A 16,939-nucleotide genomic window follows, 5' to 3' on the forward strand; every position below is an offset into this window, starting at 1 on the left:
CACCAGGACCAGATGGTATTCACCCGTGAGTTCTGAAGGAATGAAATCATGAATGGCATGGAGAAAGTATTACTTGCTCCTTCACATAATGCAAGAACCAGGGGTCACCCAAAGAAATGAATAGGCAGCAGGTTTTAAACAAACCCAAGGAAGCATTGCTTTGCACAACGCAGTTAACCTGTGGAACTCATTGCCAGGTGCTGTTAGGAAGGCCAAAACTATAACCAGATTCAAAAAAGAGCTAGAGAGGTTACTGAAAGACAGGTCCACCCCTGGCTATCAGCCAAGATGGTCAGGGATGCAACCCCATGGTCTGGGCATCTCTAGCCTCTCTTTGCCAGAAGCTGGGAATGGACGACAGGGGATGGATCACTGGGTGGTTGTCTGGTCTCTTCGTTCCCTCTGAAGCATGTGGTGCCGGCCGCTTTTGGCAGACAGGACACTGGGCTAGCTGGACCCTGGGCCTGACCCAGCGTGGCTGTTCTCATGTCTTCTTGGCCAATCTGCCTCACCCCACAACATCACTGCCCTGACTGGGGCAATAACCTTCCACAGCTGCAGCTCCCCGCGGGGTTTCCAAATCTCACTACCGCAGCGACATCTGGCGGCCAAAGAAAATATGATTGCTCCTGCCGAGATTCTCCCGAGGTCAAACCCAGATTATCATCATTGGTATTGGGGCAGCCCCTAACAGCCCCCGCCCCGGACCAGGACCCCTGTGTGCTAGGCGCTGTACAAACACAGATTATTAGTTAGATTGCCCCCCTCCTGCAACCCAGCCCCCACTGCACCATGCTTAAAAAAAATGCATCTTTCCTTTCTAGGTGTTGCAGTTTTCAAATGGGTTAATGTCAGCACCCAGCGGGCCAGGTTCTGTTCCCCAGGATGCTGGTGTAGTGTCTTCCACAATTTGGCTGTAACGAATCCAAAGGAGGATTCCTTATGGAGGCAGCTGGCCGCTAACGGACCCTGGTTCCCAGGCTAATCAACAACCCACCTTTGCTGCCCAGTGTTACCATGTAGGCCCTGGCCTAGAACCCAGTTCCGAAAGAGGCTGTAAATTAGACACCGTTGCTCTGGCTTTGTGCTGGCAGAAGCGAGAGAAGTATCAGGCCTGGTGGCCTGAGATCCCCTACCCCCCCAACCTGAAGCTCCATTTATAGTCCAGAAGGTGCTTGGTAGAGATGGGCAGGATGGCCTAATGGGGAGCACCATGAATAAGCACCTAGGAGTGGTGGGTTCTAGTCCCAGCCCTGCTCCTAGCAACTCACCTTCCCTCTCTGTAAAATGGGGTAATGAAACTGACCACCTTTGTAAAGCACTTTGAGATCTACTGCTGAAAAGTGCTACGTATGGTGAATACCCGGAGTGTGCACCTGTGGTTTAAGCCTGGGGGTGGGGGGGGGTGGAAGGTGGACTGTAGGAAACTGCATGTTACAAATCAAGGAGCAATTTTTATTTGACACCATCATAACCGCTCAAGCATATTCACATCAAGGCGCAGTGACTCCAGCCCTCCAGTACCATAAAAGAAACGAACTCCAGTGATCAACAGCAAAAGAACCCCAACTACACGCTTAATAATTTAATATCCCCAGCCGAGGGCACAGAGGGAGTGTCAGAGAGTGGTCAGCGTAGGAAACTCTCATTCTTGCAGGTTCCTTTATTGTAAACCAGGGTGACACCTCCCACTTAAAGCATTGTGTGATGCCTGCAAGAACGCCCCCTAGCAAGAGCGCACAAGCGGAACGTGCCCAGCGGCTAGGGAGTGCTGGGAACAGAACGTTTCATGCCCATGGATCCTTCCAGCCGACGGAGCATGAAAACTCAGCTGCACGGTTGGGATGGGAAAGGGAGGCCCGGTGATGCCTGCAGCAAGCAGAGGGGGCCACGTGGGGGCAGAGTGCTGACTGGGGCAGGATCAGCGGTAACCCTGTGAAAACATCCCCTGCCAGGCCTTCCCTGTTGCAGGACCCCTGGGGTCAAGTCCTGTGCTACTCCCTAGGAGTAGCTGGAGAGGGGACCACCGGCTCTAGGCTTAAGCAGATCCAGCTACCAGAAAGTGGGGACCATGAATGGGAGGAAGCTGGTGCTGCAGCTACAAAGAGCCCTGAGGTTCCCCCGACTTAGCAGCACCTCCCTAGACAAGGGCAGATTCAGCAGGACGCAGAGCAGACTTTTCTCTAGTTGCATCGGCTCCAGCAGGGCTAACGGGTGGGGGGGGGGGCATAACGCCACACAGGGATCAAGGCTGCAGTAGCCTCAAATCAGCCCCTGCAGTTTAAGGCTCAAAGCGAGATCCCAGCCTGCAGCCTTGCGGGGGGCTGGGGTGGGGGGGTTGGGACGCATAGGGCCCACAGTCTGTTCCTTCAGAGGAGTCAATAAAGATCAGGCAGTGTTTGACCCCTGCATCCGGCTGGTTACACAGCCAAGCCTCGGCTGAAAAGAGCCCTTACCTGTCCCATCCTTGGAGGGGAGCCGAGACCTGCTGCTTGCAAGTCGATGGGGAGGGACCATCCCGCGGGGATGACAAAGCCTGGCCTTGCCTCCCCCACCCACCCCAACATCCACCCTTCCCAGACCAAAAGCACGGCTCTCCATGGGCTGTACCCCAGTAACAATCGGCGAACGGCTGCTCTCCGCCCCAAACAAAGGACGCCCAGGGGACAAGCCGGGAAAGGTACCAGTAGCTCTCACATAAGAAACTTCAGTGGCAAAACATCCAGTGTGGCGCATGGAGGGGGCCGTGATGAGGCTGAAGGGTGTTGCCTTGGCTCATCCCCCTACAGGAGCAGGGGGTTCCGAGTAGGGGAGCCGCTTCCCCTCTTCTGTCTGGGTGCAGAATGCCAGGACCATTGCCGGCGGCTGAGCGGGGGCGTTGGCAGGTCCCGGGGAGAAGCAGCGACCATGAACGTGCACCAAAGACCGCACGGGTCAGGGCGAGTGTCCGTGTGCTGCATTCATCGCCACCCGAGCGAATCGGTGCAAGCGAGTCTGTGCACGAGGGGCCGTGCGTGTAGCCGGATCCCGGAGGAGGAGCATGCTCTGTGCACTAGTCATCTGTGGGCAAGCATGGGACAGCGGTGGGGGTGTCAGGTGGTTCGTGGGCGTCTTGGGGTCTCGTCACAACCCACACCAAAATGCTGTAAGCTTCCAAGTGTGTGCGGGGACTTGATTGCATGAGAGCTCATCTCCGCATGTGTGTGTGTGTAAAGGGCAGGCAAAGCAATGCTCTGTGCACCCAAGAGCATCGGGTAAGACCCAACCATCTGTGCACAAGTGCACGGCCGAGATGCTGTGCGAGACCACACGCTGTCTGTGCGTAAGGAGGCACTTTGCAGTACACGCGAGCGTGACAGAGAGCGAGAGAGCTGGGGGCAGGGTGAGGGCTGGGGCCCAGACCGAACACACAGCAATTATGCCCAGGCAGAAGAGTGTGTCTATATGTGTGAAATAATCCATTTGTGCAAAACAAAAGCCCCTCGTGTTCCCACTGCCGGGTCTCGTGTTGCACGGCTGCTCCCAGGCCCCTCGAGAAAGCTTTGGGGTTGCCTTTCTATGCGGTATAACTTAGGATAAATAACATGTCCTTCGCTGACAGGGGGCTGGTCCCTGGGCTAGTTACACATAGCAGCGACGTGGTCACAGGGCAAGCCGAGCAGACAGGGTGGCGGGAGGGGGAGGGAGGGGTCAGTAGTACTTCTCCGACTCCTGCCAATTTGTTACCCAGTGTTTCTTGTGCTTCCGGGGCAGGAAGCCGTCAGCAGGCCGGTAGCGCTCCTCCTGGCGGATCCGCACCGCGTGGTACTTGGGCATGATCCGGTAATAGCGGGTCCGCTTGAAGAAGTCACACTGGGCAGAGGGGAGAGGAAGGGGATGGAGGTTAACATCAAACTTCAATGGCCAGAGAAAGAAATCAGAGCGGGAGAGTGAAATCAGAAAGAGAAATCAGGGACAGAAATCAGAGCGGGAGAGAGAAATCAATCAGTCAGGGAGCGAGAAATCAGGGACAGAAATCAGAGAATCATCTGAAGGAAATCAGAGACAGCACGTGAGATCAGAAAGAAAAATGAGCTCAAAATCAGAGAGATGAAAGGGAGAAAAAGACCAAAGAAAAGAGAGAAAGAAAAAAGATCAGAAAAATAGAAACAACTACAACAAAAGGAACAAGAGCAAACGAGAAAAGAGAGACAGAGACAGACTTTGACTCTTTCCCCGGCGGGAGAGACAACAGAATCCAGAGGCTGCTCTGAGAAACGTTTGGTCAGTGATGCTGGAAAGGGGGAGACAGACATTAGCGTTAGTTAAACGGCAGCACAGTTGGACAGACAGCCACAGCTGGACGGCGTGCGTGGAATTGCTGGTTCTCCTTCCCATCTGCAGTTCTATCCCCTGGGCAGTCAGCGGCGGTTTGGTCCTTTGTGGGAAGATCCCGACTCCCTCATTCGGCATCAGCACCCCCTAGCATCACAGCAGCATCCTGGGCCACTGTTCTACCCTTCTCTCGATTCGGGTTTCTTCTGACTCTGCCCACTGGTGCAGCTGTCCCACGCACAAGGCTCAGCCCACGCCATCACACAGGTGAGGGATAGTGACACGTCAGGCATGAGGGTGGCGATGCCCTTTTAATCCAGCCGAGCAACGCGTGCAAACGGTCATGGGGTGCCACAAATGTGCAGCACCCTCTCCCTCCTCACCCCCACCCCGAGGTTTGGTGCTGTATCCTCCCCAGGTACTCCTCTTTTGCATCATCGGGGCTTATACGGCAGGGCCCTCGGGGCAGATCCCGAGCTAGCAAAGAGCGAGACAATCGCAAACGTGGGTTAGAGCCAACTGAGTGGAACAGCGGATACACACACACACTCTGAACCCCCATGGAGCCTGTGCAGAGTCCAGCGGCAGGTGGAGGGGAGCCAGGGAAAAGCAGAGGGGGATTAGGGTTAGGGGCGTGCCAGCGAAAATGCAGTCAGATGATTTGTTCCCTGGCTGCGAGGGTATCAGACCAGACCACACACAGAGACCCAGTGGAAACTCAGTGGGCCCCTCAACGGAGAGATGCAGCCCAGACAGGGAAAGGGTTAATAGGAGAAGGCATGACAGAGACAGGGAGGAAGTGAGAAGTCAATATCCCATAGGCCCCGCCCCTTTGTGTGTTGCCCCGCCCCCCGGTCATTACCAAGAGGATGGAGTGGGCTCTCAGGGCAAAGGGGCAGCCCCGAGCTAGTAGTCATCTGTCAGCCGCTCCGTTTCAGACGGCTGGATCTTCATCTCCGCCTTCTGGCCCTTGGCCTCGTACATGGCGCGGGTGCTCGCCCTCCGGAAGAAGCCGCACTACGAGGAAGCAGGTGACACCGGTCAGGGGCAATGGGTGGCGGGGAATCCCTTGGGAGGAAAGGCTCCAGCCCACAGGTGGCTGCTTCTCAGTGGCAGACGGGCTGATCTCTTGCATGTATCGCTTGATATAGGGCTCTGGGAACCCTGCGTAGCAGGGCCGGATCGGGGAGGCGAGTTGGGGATATGGACGTACTTCCTAATCAGCTGGGTCATTTCGGCTTCCCATTGAACAAGCTTAACTGAACTCTGCTCTGAGAGATGGCCCCTTCTGACTCACCTGATCTGCTCCCCCGTGATGCCTGAAATACCCGTTCGCTCCCGCTAGCCTAGCGGAGTGGAAGCAGCAATCCGGATTCTATTCTGGATCATGCATCATCAATTAAGTTCCTACTGTGCAACTGAAGGGGGGAAAAAACAGCTTAACTCTCAGATCCCCAGGTGGCACTTGCAGGGTTAGGAGGAGACTTCCTCAGGGCCCCCTCCAGAATTTGGAGCAGCCCAGTGGGGTGGGAGTGGAGGCAAAGGTGGCTTTACACCACCTTTTAACCTCCAGGATTCTGGGGCTGGTGGGATAAGGTAGAGCAGGCCATGGGACTGCTCTAATTTACACCCCAAGGGACCATCGTGCAGCTGAGAAAAGCTGGAGCTCAGAGCAATGCGGCCACACCCCAACCATCTCTGGAGCATATACCTAGCATATTCTAGTGCTGGGAAGAGCGCAGGGCAGCAGTGTTGGAGGATTCCCCAAGCTGGGGTGATCTCTGGGGTTTCCAGCTCCTCTATGCCGCCCAGTATCAGGGCTGCTATCCTGCAAAGCTGTCAGCCGTGATCCCCGAGAGAGGAGAATTCGCTTTCCAAAGCTGAACTGTATTTAAAACAATACAGCCGGAACACCAGACGTGCAATCCCACGGGGGTATTCACACAGCTCAACCGGGCCCAGGGGAGGCTCATGGCATTCTCTGCTCCGAACGCACGCTGGACAAGCCCCAGAGACAGCAGGGGTTGAGAGAAGCCCAAATCTTCCTCAGCCCCACCCCCAAAAATGGCAGTTTATCCCAATTTGCTAGAACCCAGTCAAGCTAAGCAGGGGTGGAACGGAGAGCTCCAAGGAACAGCTCAGATGCTGCTGCAGGGAGTGATGCTAGTGATTCAACAGGGGGCACTGTTCTCACGCCCTGGCATAAAGCAGAGGCTCCCGACTGCCAATCATTCCTCGATGCTTCATATAAGTGGGGCGTTAACCCCATTCCACCTGGGGTAAATACAGTCAGTCTCCCTAAATCCCCTTCTGATGCTCTTCTGCATCTTGTCTGACAGCCTAGTTGTGTGCTGCTAAACAGCGGCCATGATCCACCCCAGAGGTGGCTGCATCTCAGCGATGGGCGAAGAGATCTCTGTGTGTCGTCTGCAAAGGACTCCGGGACCCTTCACGATGAAAGACTGCGGGGTCGCCAGCCTAGCCTGAACCTCTCTAGGCTGAGAATCTCTCGAGAAGCAGCTTTCTATAGGGCCCTCGCACTGCTGAAACTGGGGGCCTCGGAATGCGTTACGGACGCGGTCACCGGGTTGCAGGACTCATGGTCCACTGGTGTCTTGAGCATGCCAGGCCTCAGCGCTGTTCCCACAGCTCTGTCACTCACTCCCAGCGGCTCCTGTATCAGCCTAGACGGAGAGCAGGAATCCCTCACCCCCCGCCCTGCGCTCCGAAGGGAACAGCAGCCCCTCTCACCTTCCACAGCAGCAGGATGATCAGCCCCAGCAGCAGCAGCCCTGCCCCTACCGCCACCAGCACCAGCCACAGCTCGATCTCCACCGGCTGCTCCTCGACCAGCTCCGAGTCGATGTCCACGAAGAACTGGGAGCCAAACGCAATGAACAGAGAGGATGGGACGGCAGCTGCACAACTGTGCACCTGGCTGGGGAGGGGGGGGGCGCGGGGGAGGGAGGAGCTCCTGGCTATTGTCGTCCCAGCCTCTCCCAGCAGGAGGCGCTGTCGGGGGTGGTGCAGGAGAGCTGGCTATGGGGACTGGGGACTCCCAGCTACTCCAGTTCCAGCCACTTCCAGCAGGAGGCGCTGTCGGGGGATGGTGTAGAAGCACTGGCTATGGGCGGGGGGGACTCCCAGCTACTCCAGTTCCAGCCACTTCCAGCAGGAGGCACTGTCAGGGATGGTGTAGAAGCACTGGCTATGGGCGGGGGGGGAACTCCCAGCTACTCCAGTTCCAGCCACTTCCAGCAGGAGGCGCTGGAGGCAAGAGCAGGCAAACACACGCCCTGCACCCAGAGAAGGAAGCAATCCGGGCTCACTCACCCGCACCGTGTGGTTCTTCATGTTGATGGTGGGAACGTTTGTCTTGAGGAACAGCGTCGCCAGCCCATCCACCTTGACACGGTCAAAGTCACTGAACTCCTGTGGAGGCCGGGGTGGGGGGACAAGGGTGGGGAGCGTGAAATGGGGTGGCTTGTAACCTGGGCCAGGAGTGTATCTCCACTTTAACACCCTCCCCCCCCATCCTTCTCCCCCACCTTGGTGCTGATGAACCCCAATGGCCCTGCAGGTCCAGCGTCGTCCTTGGAGCAAATACTGCCTGGCCAAGCTTCCTGCAGGGGCCAACCCCAGGCGAGAGGCAAGCTAGGCCCTTTGGCTCATTCTGCCTTTGGCCCCACTGCAGAGATTGCTGGGAATGGGGACGAGCGATGCCAGCCGGAGTACGGGATAGAGGGGTGACCATTGCCGCTAGGAACCCAGTTGAGACCTCCCAACTCATTGCATGCAGTGTCTGGTCACTGCCTTCCCTCCATCATATTCCAGCCAGCGGCCTAGAGGGGCTTGGCACCACAGGGACCCCGGCAGTGCCGGACCAACCATCCATCCCAGTACCCCATCTCTGACAGCAGCCAGCACCAGCTGCCTCTGGGGAAGGTGCAAGAAACCCCTGCAGCGGGCTGATGTGGAGCAATCTGCCCGGGCAAACCTGCTCTCATCCTGATAGTGCAAGATTAGCTTAAACCTGAGTTTGTTAGTGTTTATAGGGATACTCCTGCTATCCATATAAATGGCCGAGGCCTCTGGTAATTTTGCTAAATTTCTGGCTCCAATTTTATCTTGTGGCCATGAGTTCCGCCGACTAATTGTGCTTAGTGTGAATCCGTCTTTCATGAATTTTAAATATCTCATCGCTGATTTTCCCCCCCCATTGATAAAATCCACTCTCCCAGAGCAGTAGGGGAGCCTGGGCAGTTTGGCGCTGACCTCAATGAAGGTGCTGTTCCACACCCGCGCTCGGACGGTGACAGTCGTCGTGTGCCTGGAGTCCCGGATGGGGCACTGGAACCAAATGCAGCGAGACGATCCCTTAGAGCAGCTCTGGGGGCGGGAAACAAAAAAAGCCGGCGTGTTAGTGGGCGGGTCCAGGCGGATGTACATAGGAGGGTCTTCCCAAGGGGAAGCGTCTCTGTGTCAGAGCAGCTCGCCCAGACAGTAACGCCCATTCCAGGCTGGGCTAGGAGCTTGTGAAGAGAAGTCGGGGTGGGGGAGCTTCTGAAATGAATCAGTGCTGGATGGTTAGGCCCCAACACCATGTGCAGAATATCCATCAGTTACAGCCCTGATCAGCTGACACTCTTTGACACCACACCATTGTAACCCAGGCAACTGCCCTGGGAGACAACTGCCCTCCAGTGGGCACAATCAGAACTACTCAACCACGTGTCCTAGATCTCACACTGCCACCAGCTAGCGGAGATTCCCCCTGAGCTCTTGGGCTTCTGGAGCAGGCGGAGCTGGGGTCTATCCCACAGTCATTGTCTCTGGAGTTGGGGTCCGTGAAGGACAGGCTATGGATTGCGCTGGGTGTGTGAATAGTGAGACACTACCAGGGACCCCAGCTCTCCTCCGGGGCCGGGCTGAAGCTGCCAGGAGACCAGCACTCACCAGCAATGTTTCCGACTTGGCTTTCTTGGAGGTGGCGAGGATGACGGGGGGCTCGGCCTGCAGCGCCGTCTCCAGGTCGCGCTTCTGCCGGGCAGAGCTGGAGAGGAGCTGGAAAGGAAGGGAGTCGGTTACACGCCGCCAGGGTCTGCACCTCATGGAGGGCTGAGCACGCTCCCGCACCCGAGGACGCAAAGCAGGGCAGAGGGTGCACGGGTTGGCGACCCCTCACCAGGGCTCAGAGTCCCACCTCTCTGGGGCAGAGGACACAGGAACCATTGGCCTGACTCTCTCCGCAGGAGGTCGCCCTGGAGGTGTTGGCTGCAGGCCATGCCTTCAGCTGCTGCCCACCGGCGCTTTGGGATGGCACTGCTCCCCGCGGGGCGGTGGGTGCCGATGCAGTGCAGCGAAGTTTAGCTGCGGGGTGGGGAGAGGCGGGGCAGGGCAGGGCAGGGCAGGGCAGGGCGAGGCAGAGAAGAGGCACGAAAGGCGAGGGAGAGGGCGTGCCGGCGGGCAGGGAGCAGGGACTGCCGAGCCTGACTCACGCTGAGGTTGAGGGGATTGATGACGCCCCCTGGTGGCTGGCAGTGCTGGTCCCCGTTGCCGCTCACGAGGATCTCCGTGGGGTAGAGCAGCCACTTGCCGTTGTGGATTTCGTAGGGCCACTCGAAGCCCAGGACGATGGTGCCCAGCGAGCCCAGAGACTCCCCCTTGGTGCTCACCTGCAATGCAAAGCCCAGTTGGGACGTGGCCACCGCCTTCTCCCCCGGCGACGCTTCCCCATCGGGAGCCTCCGTACCTGGAAATTGAAGCTGACCGGGCTCCCCACATCCAGCTCGCTCTTCATGGCGGACTCCCCCATCACCTTCCCGCTGAAGGATGTCTGGAGGGGCGGGGACAGCCTGCCAGGGAGGAGAGCAGCTGGGGTCAGCAAGGCAGGGCAGGGGAGACTGCTGCTGGGGGAGGGGACGTGGGGCGTAGGAAGGGGTGATTTGCTGGGGTCTGCACAAACTAGGTTCAGAGCTGGAAGTGGCAGGCTGGGCTTGGGGGGCCCTGGGCTGGGCTGAGCTTGGGGGGCCCTGAGTGGGCCCAAGCCGGGCATAGAGGGCCTAGACCCAGCAGCAGCCCAGGCTGGGTAGATGGGAGCAATGCCTGGGGGTACGCAGGGTCTCTTCATCAACGACTGTAGAGGAAACACACTCCTGGGCTAGGCCTCTCGGTTCCATGCAGCCCCAGCCCCTGCCCAGATTCCTTATGGGGCGCCAGCCTCTGAGCAGGGCGAGATGTGGGGCCCAGCACCCGCAATTCACACTCCCTGCACCCAGTTCTCACTGGAGACAGAGGTGCTTCCCGGGGGCTGGAATTCGGGGACCCAAGAACCCGCTGAACCGAGGGGGGCACGAGCCCCAGAGATACGCACAGGGTGAGAGACGCCTGGACGGTGTAGTCCACCTGCAGCTCGGCCCACACTGGCTGCAGATCCTCCTGGTAACTCAGCCTGCCGAGACAGGGCAGAAATAACATCACGGGGCAGTTCGTACCTCGCTCCCTGCTCTGGCTACAGACACACACGAGGTTCTTCAGCCAGACCCCATCAGCCTCAGAGCCCGTAGGGGGCGCTCTCCGAGCCCTGAGCCGATGCTGACCCCAGAGCGGCGCTAAGGGGCGCTGCGCTGCAGGGAACGGTGTGGGTGGCTCAGTAGGGGGTCACTCTGCGCGGACTCCAATTCCCCAGCACAGGGATAGGGGGCGCTGTAGGTGCGATTTTTCAGAGTTGGTCCTGACTCCTTGTGCTCATTAAGGGCCCCATGGCACTTCTGGACGCCCCCGTGTCCCGGCATAACTCAGGGAGTTGCATTCCACCTGGCCTGCGGTGTCAGCTGGCTACAGCATTCGCTTTCCTTTCCTTTCCGAGACTGTTGCGTGACGTTGCTACGCGCTGTTAATTAACTGCCCCGTTCCGCCCCAGAGGCGGTCGCCTTTCTGCAGCAGGCGAAGCAATCCCTGGGCATCGATGGCAAAGTGCTGCAGGGGTGTGTGTGTGGGGGGGGTGGATTGTTCACTATGGAAAGGCCTGGCCTTGCTTCCCGTTTTCTCTCCTGCCAGCTGAGCTGCTTCCCAAGCTGGTTTAACTCACTCATCCAGCACCCCTCCCCCTTGCAGATGGACCCCCCAGCCCCCGCGCCCTTCCAGGGGACTCACGTGGAGAGCTGGAGCTGAGCCACGACCTCGCGGGTGTCCAGGGTGATGCCGATGGCTTCGAAGGTGATGATCAGCTCTGCCTGCACCAGAGGGGACAGAGCGCTGCAAGGCCAAGTCTCCGTAGGGCCATGCCTGGCATGGGCTTTACCAACCAGGCTGGGGGCCCCGCCACCCCCCTGCCACAGACCCCTGGGGTGGGGGAAGCTCAGATCTCATTGGAACGCCCAGTGATCACCCACCGTGGAGGCCGTGGACACCTGGCACCCACCCCCACCCACGCTGCAAGAGTCCCAAGGCGGTCGGTGCCCACAGGCTGCCATGCCCTCCCCCAGGCTTCTTGTCCTAGCCCCACCGGCCGCCCCACTTGGCGGTGCCCCCTGCCCCACCCCCACGGGACTGTTCCCTCTGAGCTGGGGCGTGGGGGGCCAGACGCCGCTCACCCTCTGGTTCTTCTTGAAGGGGTTTCCCAGGTCACACAGCACCGTCTCCTCAAAGGTGCACGCGCCGCTCTGTGGGGCAGTCAGGGGAAGGGGGCGTCACCGTCCGCTCGGCCCCTGAGCCCAGCCCCGCCACAGAGAAACCTCCCCATCCGACCGCCTCCTGCCCCATCCCTGTGCCCTGCCGACCCCCGCAGCCCAGAAAGGACACCCCCCCCCCCCCCCAGCTGCCCACCTCTACCTGAGAAGCAGACGCGCCAGAGGGCCGACCCTGGACCTTGATACCCACCAGCCCCGAGGGTGCCCCCTACCCCATCCTGGGAGCAGTGCATGGAGAGAAGGGAAAGCCAGTCCCATATCCCACCCCCCAGCCCATACCCAGGGTGTTGGCCTCCAGGCTGCCTGCCCCTCCCCACCCCGCAGTGCTAACTGGCCCCAGTTGGGGGCACAGGCCCCCTCTCTCCACTGGACGCTGACCGGGTGCCCCTCGCCAGCCCCGATGGGGCACGGCACCTCACAGCGGTGGGCACAAGCCACGTCCCTCCTGCCCTGCCGAGGGGCTTTAAACCGGGACAGAAACCAACCTGGGGCTCGGACGGATGGACAGACAGAGGGCTCCTCCACCTGCAGGGCTGGGGGGACGGCTGGTGCACCCCCCCACAACACACGCTTTGCATCCTACCCAGCTGGGCCCAGTCCCGAGCTCTCCCCCCGCAGCACGCTCCTGGGCAGGGCGCGGCTGCCGGAGGGGAAGAGGGGCTCGGCACAGAGGAGGAAGCGGGTAGGGGGGTTGGTACAGAGGAGGGGAGGGGGGAAGATGCCATGGCAGCAGGGGGAGCGTCCCTCTCAGCGTGGAGCGAGCGGGGAGAGCAGCAGGGGAAGGGGGCTCCTTACGGGCCGGACGGAGGAGGGCAGCAGGGCGGGGGGCACGGTGATGTTGAGCTGGGCCTCGTGGGCGTCCTCGCCATTGGTGCCCGTCGAGGGGACGTTGGTGACGTTGACGCTCAGGTGCAACTTCCGGACGTCCCGGCTGTACTGCAGCACCTGGGTCCCATTCAGCCTGCGCCGGAGAAGGGACAGCGCTCAGCCCGGGGGCACCGGCCCCCCCAGCCACATGGGCAGGGGGTGGCCCTCCCCCGACAAGAGGGGAACTTCTCGGGGTCCCACCAGGAAAGAGACACCCCCGTCCCCTCCCCCCGCCAGCAAGTGGGGCCCAGGCAGAGATGCTTTTCCCCCAGGGGGCTGTTTAGGCCGAGGCAGCTCCCCGCCTTGAGCTGGCTCCGTGTGCCCGGGAAGGGGGCAGGGTGCCCGGGCAGGCTCCGCCCGTCTCTCACCGGGGCAGCGGCTGGTTCTGCTCGTTGACGAAGGCGCATTGCAGCTGCAGGTTGCTGTTGCACTTGTTGTCCAGGCCGCATTCTTTCTGGAAGTTAATCTGACAACGGCATTGGTCATTCACTCGGGCTGCCCCCAACCAGCACGGGGCCACCCACCCCGCTGGGCGGGCTCTGACCCCAAGACCATCAGCATTCAAGCAGGGGGCCTCGGCCGCTTGAGCTGAGGGAGGCACTCCATCAACCAGCAGCAGCAGTAGGCCGTTATCCTGTAGTTGTCCTGGCTACTCGCAGGGATGTGGCACACCCCGGCGCTAGTGTGGATTATGGAAACGTGTTTCCGTTAGAAACCTCCCCACGGAGGGGCAGGTCCTCAGAGTTGGGGGCAGGTCGGTTATACCCAAGTAGCCGACGCCTCCCTCCTATTCACATGGAGCCAGTGTCAGAGCCGGGAATGGAACCCAGGAGTCCTGGCACCCAGTCCGCTGCTCAGACCCCACTCACACAGAGCCATTGCCACAGCTGGGAATGGAACCCAGGAGTCCTGGCGCCCAGTTCCCCTGCTCAGACCCCATCACCACAAGCCTCCCACTCCCACACCCTGCAGCGGAAACAAGTTCAAAGCCCTTAAAGCAGGCGCTGCGTAGGTGCCATTCCCCTCGGCCCGGCCCAGCTCCCCCCCTTCCCTGTCGCTCGGCAGCTCCGGCCCACCTCGGTGTCGTTCTTCCGGGGCTGATCCTCGTTCAGGACGGGGAAGGCGCTGAGAGAGCGGGGCCCCAGCTGGAAGTGCCTGGGTTTCTCCTCCAGGGAGTAGCTCATGTGCAGAACTATGGGATGCAGCTTGTCCCGGATGTTCTCCTGCAGGAAGGACGGCGGGTTTCATTGCCGGCAATAATGGCGATCCCGCCCCGGCCGGCGCAGATCAGACCCAGCGACTGGGGCTCCCCGGGGGCCGGATCCTCCAGGCCCCCCCCACGCACGCTGAGTCCCGATTTAGACAGGGGGTTCTTGGCTTTTCTGCTGCCAGACCCTCCCCTCCCTTGGCTCTTTATTCCCAGATCCTGCAAGGCCCCTCCACGCCCCAGCCCCAGGTACTCAGCTGTCTCGCACCCGTTGCCAAAACTTCACACCCTCCCCGCGCTGCCCTGTGCTAAGCTCGGCCTGCGCTGCCCTCTGCTCACCAGCAGGAGGAGCTGCAGATCATGGCACTTGGCGGCTGGCATGGTGAAGACGCCCTTGTAAACAGCGGAGTGCGTCCCGGCAAACCTCACCCGGGCCGGGCGCCGGCCTTTGTCAGCCTCCAGGGTGTACAGCAGGCCTGGAGAGAGCAGGGGGGAGAGGGGGCTCAGAGATCCCCCCCGCCCGCAGCAGGGCAGCCAGGCCCCATGGAGACACAGGGCAAAGGCTGGCCATGCACACACACAGATGCTCGCCTTGCACACGCACAGACACACCCCATTACAAGCGCACGTGCACCCCCCCATCGCACACGCACACACCAGCGCGTGCACCATTACAAGCGCACGTGCACCCCCCATCGCACACGCACACACCGGTGCGTGCACCATTACAAGTGCACCCCCGCACCCCCCCACCCCCCATCGCACACGCACACACCGGTGCGTGCACCATTACAAGTGCACGTGCACCCCCCATCGCACACGCACACACCAGTGCATGCACCATTACAAGTGCACCCCCGCACCCCCCATCGCACACGCACACACCAGTGCGTGCACCATTACAAGCGCACGTGCACCCCCCCATCGCACACGCACACACCAGTGCGTGCACCATTACAAGCGCACGTGCACCCCCGCACCACCCCATCGCACACGCACACACCAGTGCGTGCACCATTACAAGCGCACGTGCACCCCCGCACCGCCCCATCGCACACACCAGTGCGGGCACCATTACAAGTGCACGTGCACCCCGCACCCCCCATCGCACACGCACACACCGGTGCGTGCACCATTACAAGTGCACCCCCCCATCGCACACGCACACACCAGTGCGTGCACCATTACAAGTGCACGTGAACCCCTGCACCCCCCCATCGCACACGCACACACCAGTGCGTGCACCATTACAAGTGCACGTGCACCCCCCATCGCACACGCACACACCAGTGCGTGCACCATTACAAGTGCACGTGCACCCCCCATCGCACACGCAGACACCAGTGCGTGCACCATTACAAGTGCACGTGCACCCCCGCACCCCCCCATCGCACACGCACACACCAGTGCGTGCACCATTACAAGTGCACGTGCACCCCCCATCGCACACGCACACACCAGTGCGTGCACCATTACAAGTGCACGTGCACCCCCATCGCACACGCACACACCAGTGCATGCACCATTACAAGTGCACGTGCACCCCCCCATCGCACACGCACACACCAGTGCGTGCACCATTACAAGTGCACGTGCACCCCCCCATCGCACACGCACACACCAGTGCGTGCACCATTACAAGTGCACGTGCACCCCCCATCGCACACGCACACACCAGTGCGTGCACCATTACAAGTGCACGTGCACCCCCATCGCACACGCACACACCAGTGCGTGCACCATTACAAGTGCACGTGCACCCCCATCGCACACGCACACACCAGTGCGTGCACCATTACAAGTGCACGTGCACCCCCCATCGCACACGCACACACCAGTGCGTGCACCATTACAAGTGCACGTGAACCCCTGCACCCCCCCATCGCACACGCACACACCAGTGCGTGCACCATTACAAGTGCACGTGCACCCCCATCGCACACGCACACACCAGTGCGTGCACCATTACAAGTGCACGTGCACCCCCCATCGCACACGCACACACCAGTGCGTGCACCATTACAAGTGCACGTGAACCCCTGCACCCCCCCATCGCACACGCACACACCAGTGCGTGCACCATTACAAGTGCACGTGCACCCCCGCACCGCCCCATCGCACACGCACACACCAGTGCATGCACCATTACAAGTGCACGTGCACCCCCCATCGCACACGCACACACCAGTGCATGCACCATTACAAGTGCACGTGCACCCCCCATCGCACACGCACACACCAGTGCATGCACCATTACAAGTGCACGTGCACCCCCCATCGCACACGCACACACCAGTGCGTGCACCATTACAAGTGCACGTGCACCCCCCATCGCACACGCACACACCAGTGCGTGCACCATTACAAGTGCACGTGCACCCCCCCATCGCACATGCACACACCAGTGCGTGCACCATTACAAGTGCACGTGCACCCCCCCATCGCACATGCACACACCAGTGCGTGCACCATTACAAGTGCACGTGCACCCCCGCACCCCCCCATCGCACACGCACACGCCAGTGCGTGCACCATTACAAGCACACGTGCGCACCGGTGCACACGCACCCACACCCATTACTCAGGCACGCAAACGTGCACCTGCTCCACTGAACACACACACACACCCCCCAGCGCCCACGTGCAAACACACTCACCGTTGCACACACACACCCCACGGCATGACCTGCACATGTGCACACACATATACACCACTGCATGCATCCACACGCTAGTGCTCCTGTGTGAACACACCCGCCATTGCATGCAAGGGAGACGCCCACTGCTGCTGCAACCCTCCCCCCGCCGTTTCTACAGTTCAGTGGTGCTGGGGCAGCCCCCTGGATCCTGGGAACCCCTC

At 60.3% G+C, this 16,939-nt stretch overlaps 1 protein-coding gene across 1 annotated transcript in view; it reads right to left on the reverse strand.

Annotated features, from left to right (window-relative positions):
• Positions 1 to 1,434: 1,434 nt before the first annotated feature.
• ITGA3 (integrin subunit alpha 3) overlaps positions 1,435 to 16,939 on the reverse strand; it is a 45,152-nt gene continuing 29,647 nt past the window's right edge. Inside the window, exons 12-27 of the mRNA XM_077806424.1 lie at positions 14,419 to 14,555; positions 13,949 to 14,095; positions 13,241 to 13,338; positions 12,801 to 12,966; positions 11,910 to 11,978; positions 11,470 to 11,549; positions 10,688 to 10,765; positions 10,067 to 10,169; positions 9,813 to 9,989; positions 9,271 to 9,378; positions 8,590 to 8,703; positions 7,648 to 7,746; positions 7,066 to 7,191; positions 5,177 to 5,331; positions 3,727 to 3,852; positions 1,435 to 3,060 (exon numbers count right to left, since the gene is read on the reverse strand). Of these exons, the coding sequence (XP_077662550.1) occupies positions 5,221 to 5,331; positions 7,066 to 7,191; positions 7,648 to 7,746; positions 8,590 to 8,703; positions 9,271 to 9,378; positions 9,813 to 9,989; positions 10,067 to 10,169; positions 10,688 to 10,765; positions 11,470 to 11,549; positions 11,910 to 11,978; positions 12,801 to 12,966; positions 13,241 to 13,338; positions 13,949 to 14,095; positions 14,419 to 14,555 (1,613 nt within the window). The 3' untranslated portion in view covers positions 1,435 to 3,060; positions 3,727 to 3,852; positions 5,177 to 5,220. The remainder of the gene's footprint in view (positions 3,061 to 3,726; positions 3,853 to 5,176; positions 5,332 to 7,065; positions 7,192 to 7,647; positions 7,747 to 8,589; positions 8,704 to 9,270; positions 9,379 to 9,812; positions 9,990 to 10,066; positions 10,170 to 10,687; positions 10,766 to 11,469; positions 11,550 to 11,909; positions 11,979 to 12,800; positions 12,967 to 13,240; positions 13,339 to 13,948; positions 14,096 to 14,418; positions 14,556 to 16,939) is intronic.

This window comes from Eretmochelys imbricata, chromosome 27 (assembly GCF_965152235.1).
Source record: "Eretmochelys imbricata isolate rEreImb1 chromosome 27, rEreImb1.hap1, whole genome shotgun sequence".
In the NCBI taxonomy this organism is placed as follows: domain Eukaryota; kingdom Metazoa; phylum Chordata; order Testudines; family Cheloniidae; genus Eretmochelys; species Eretmochelys imbricata.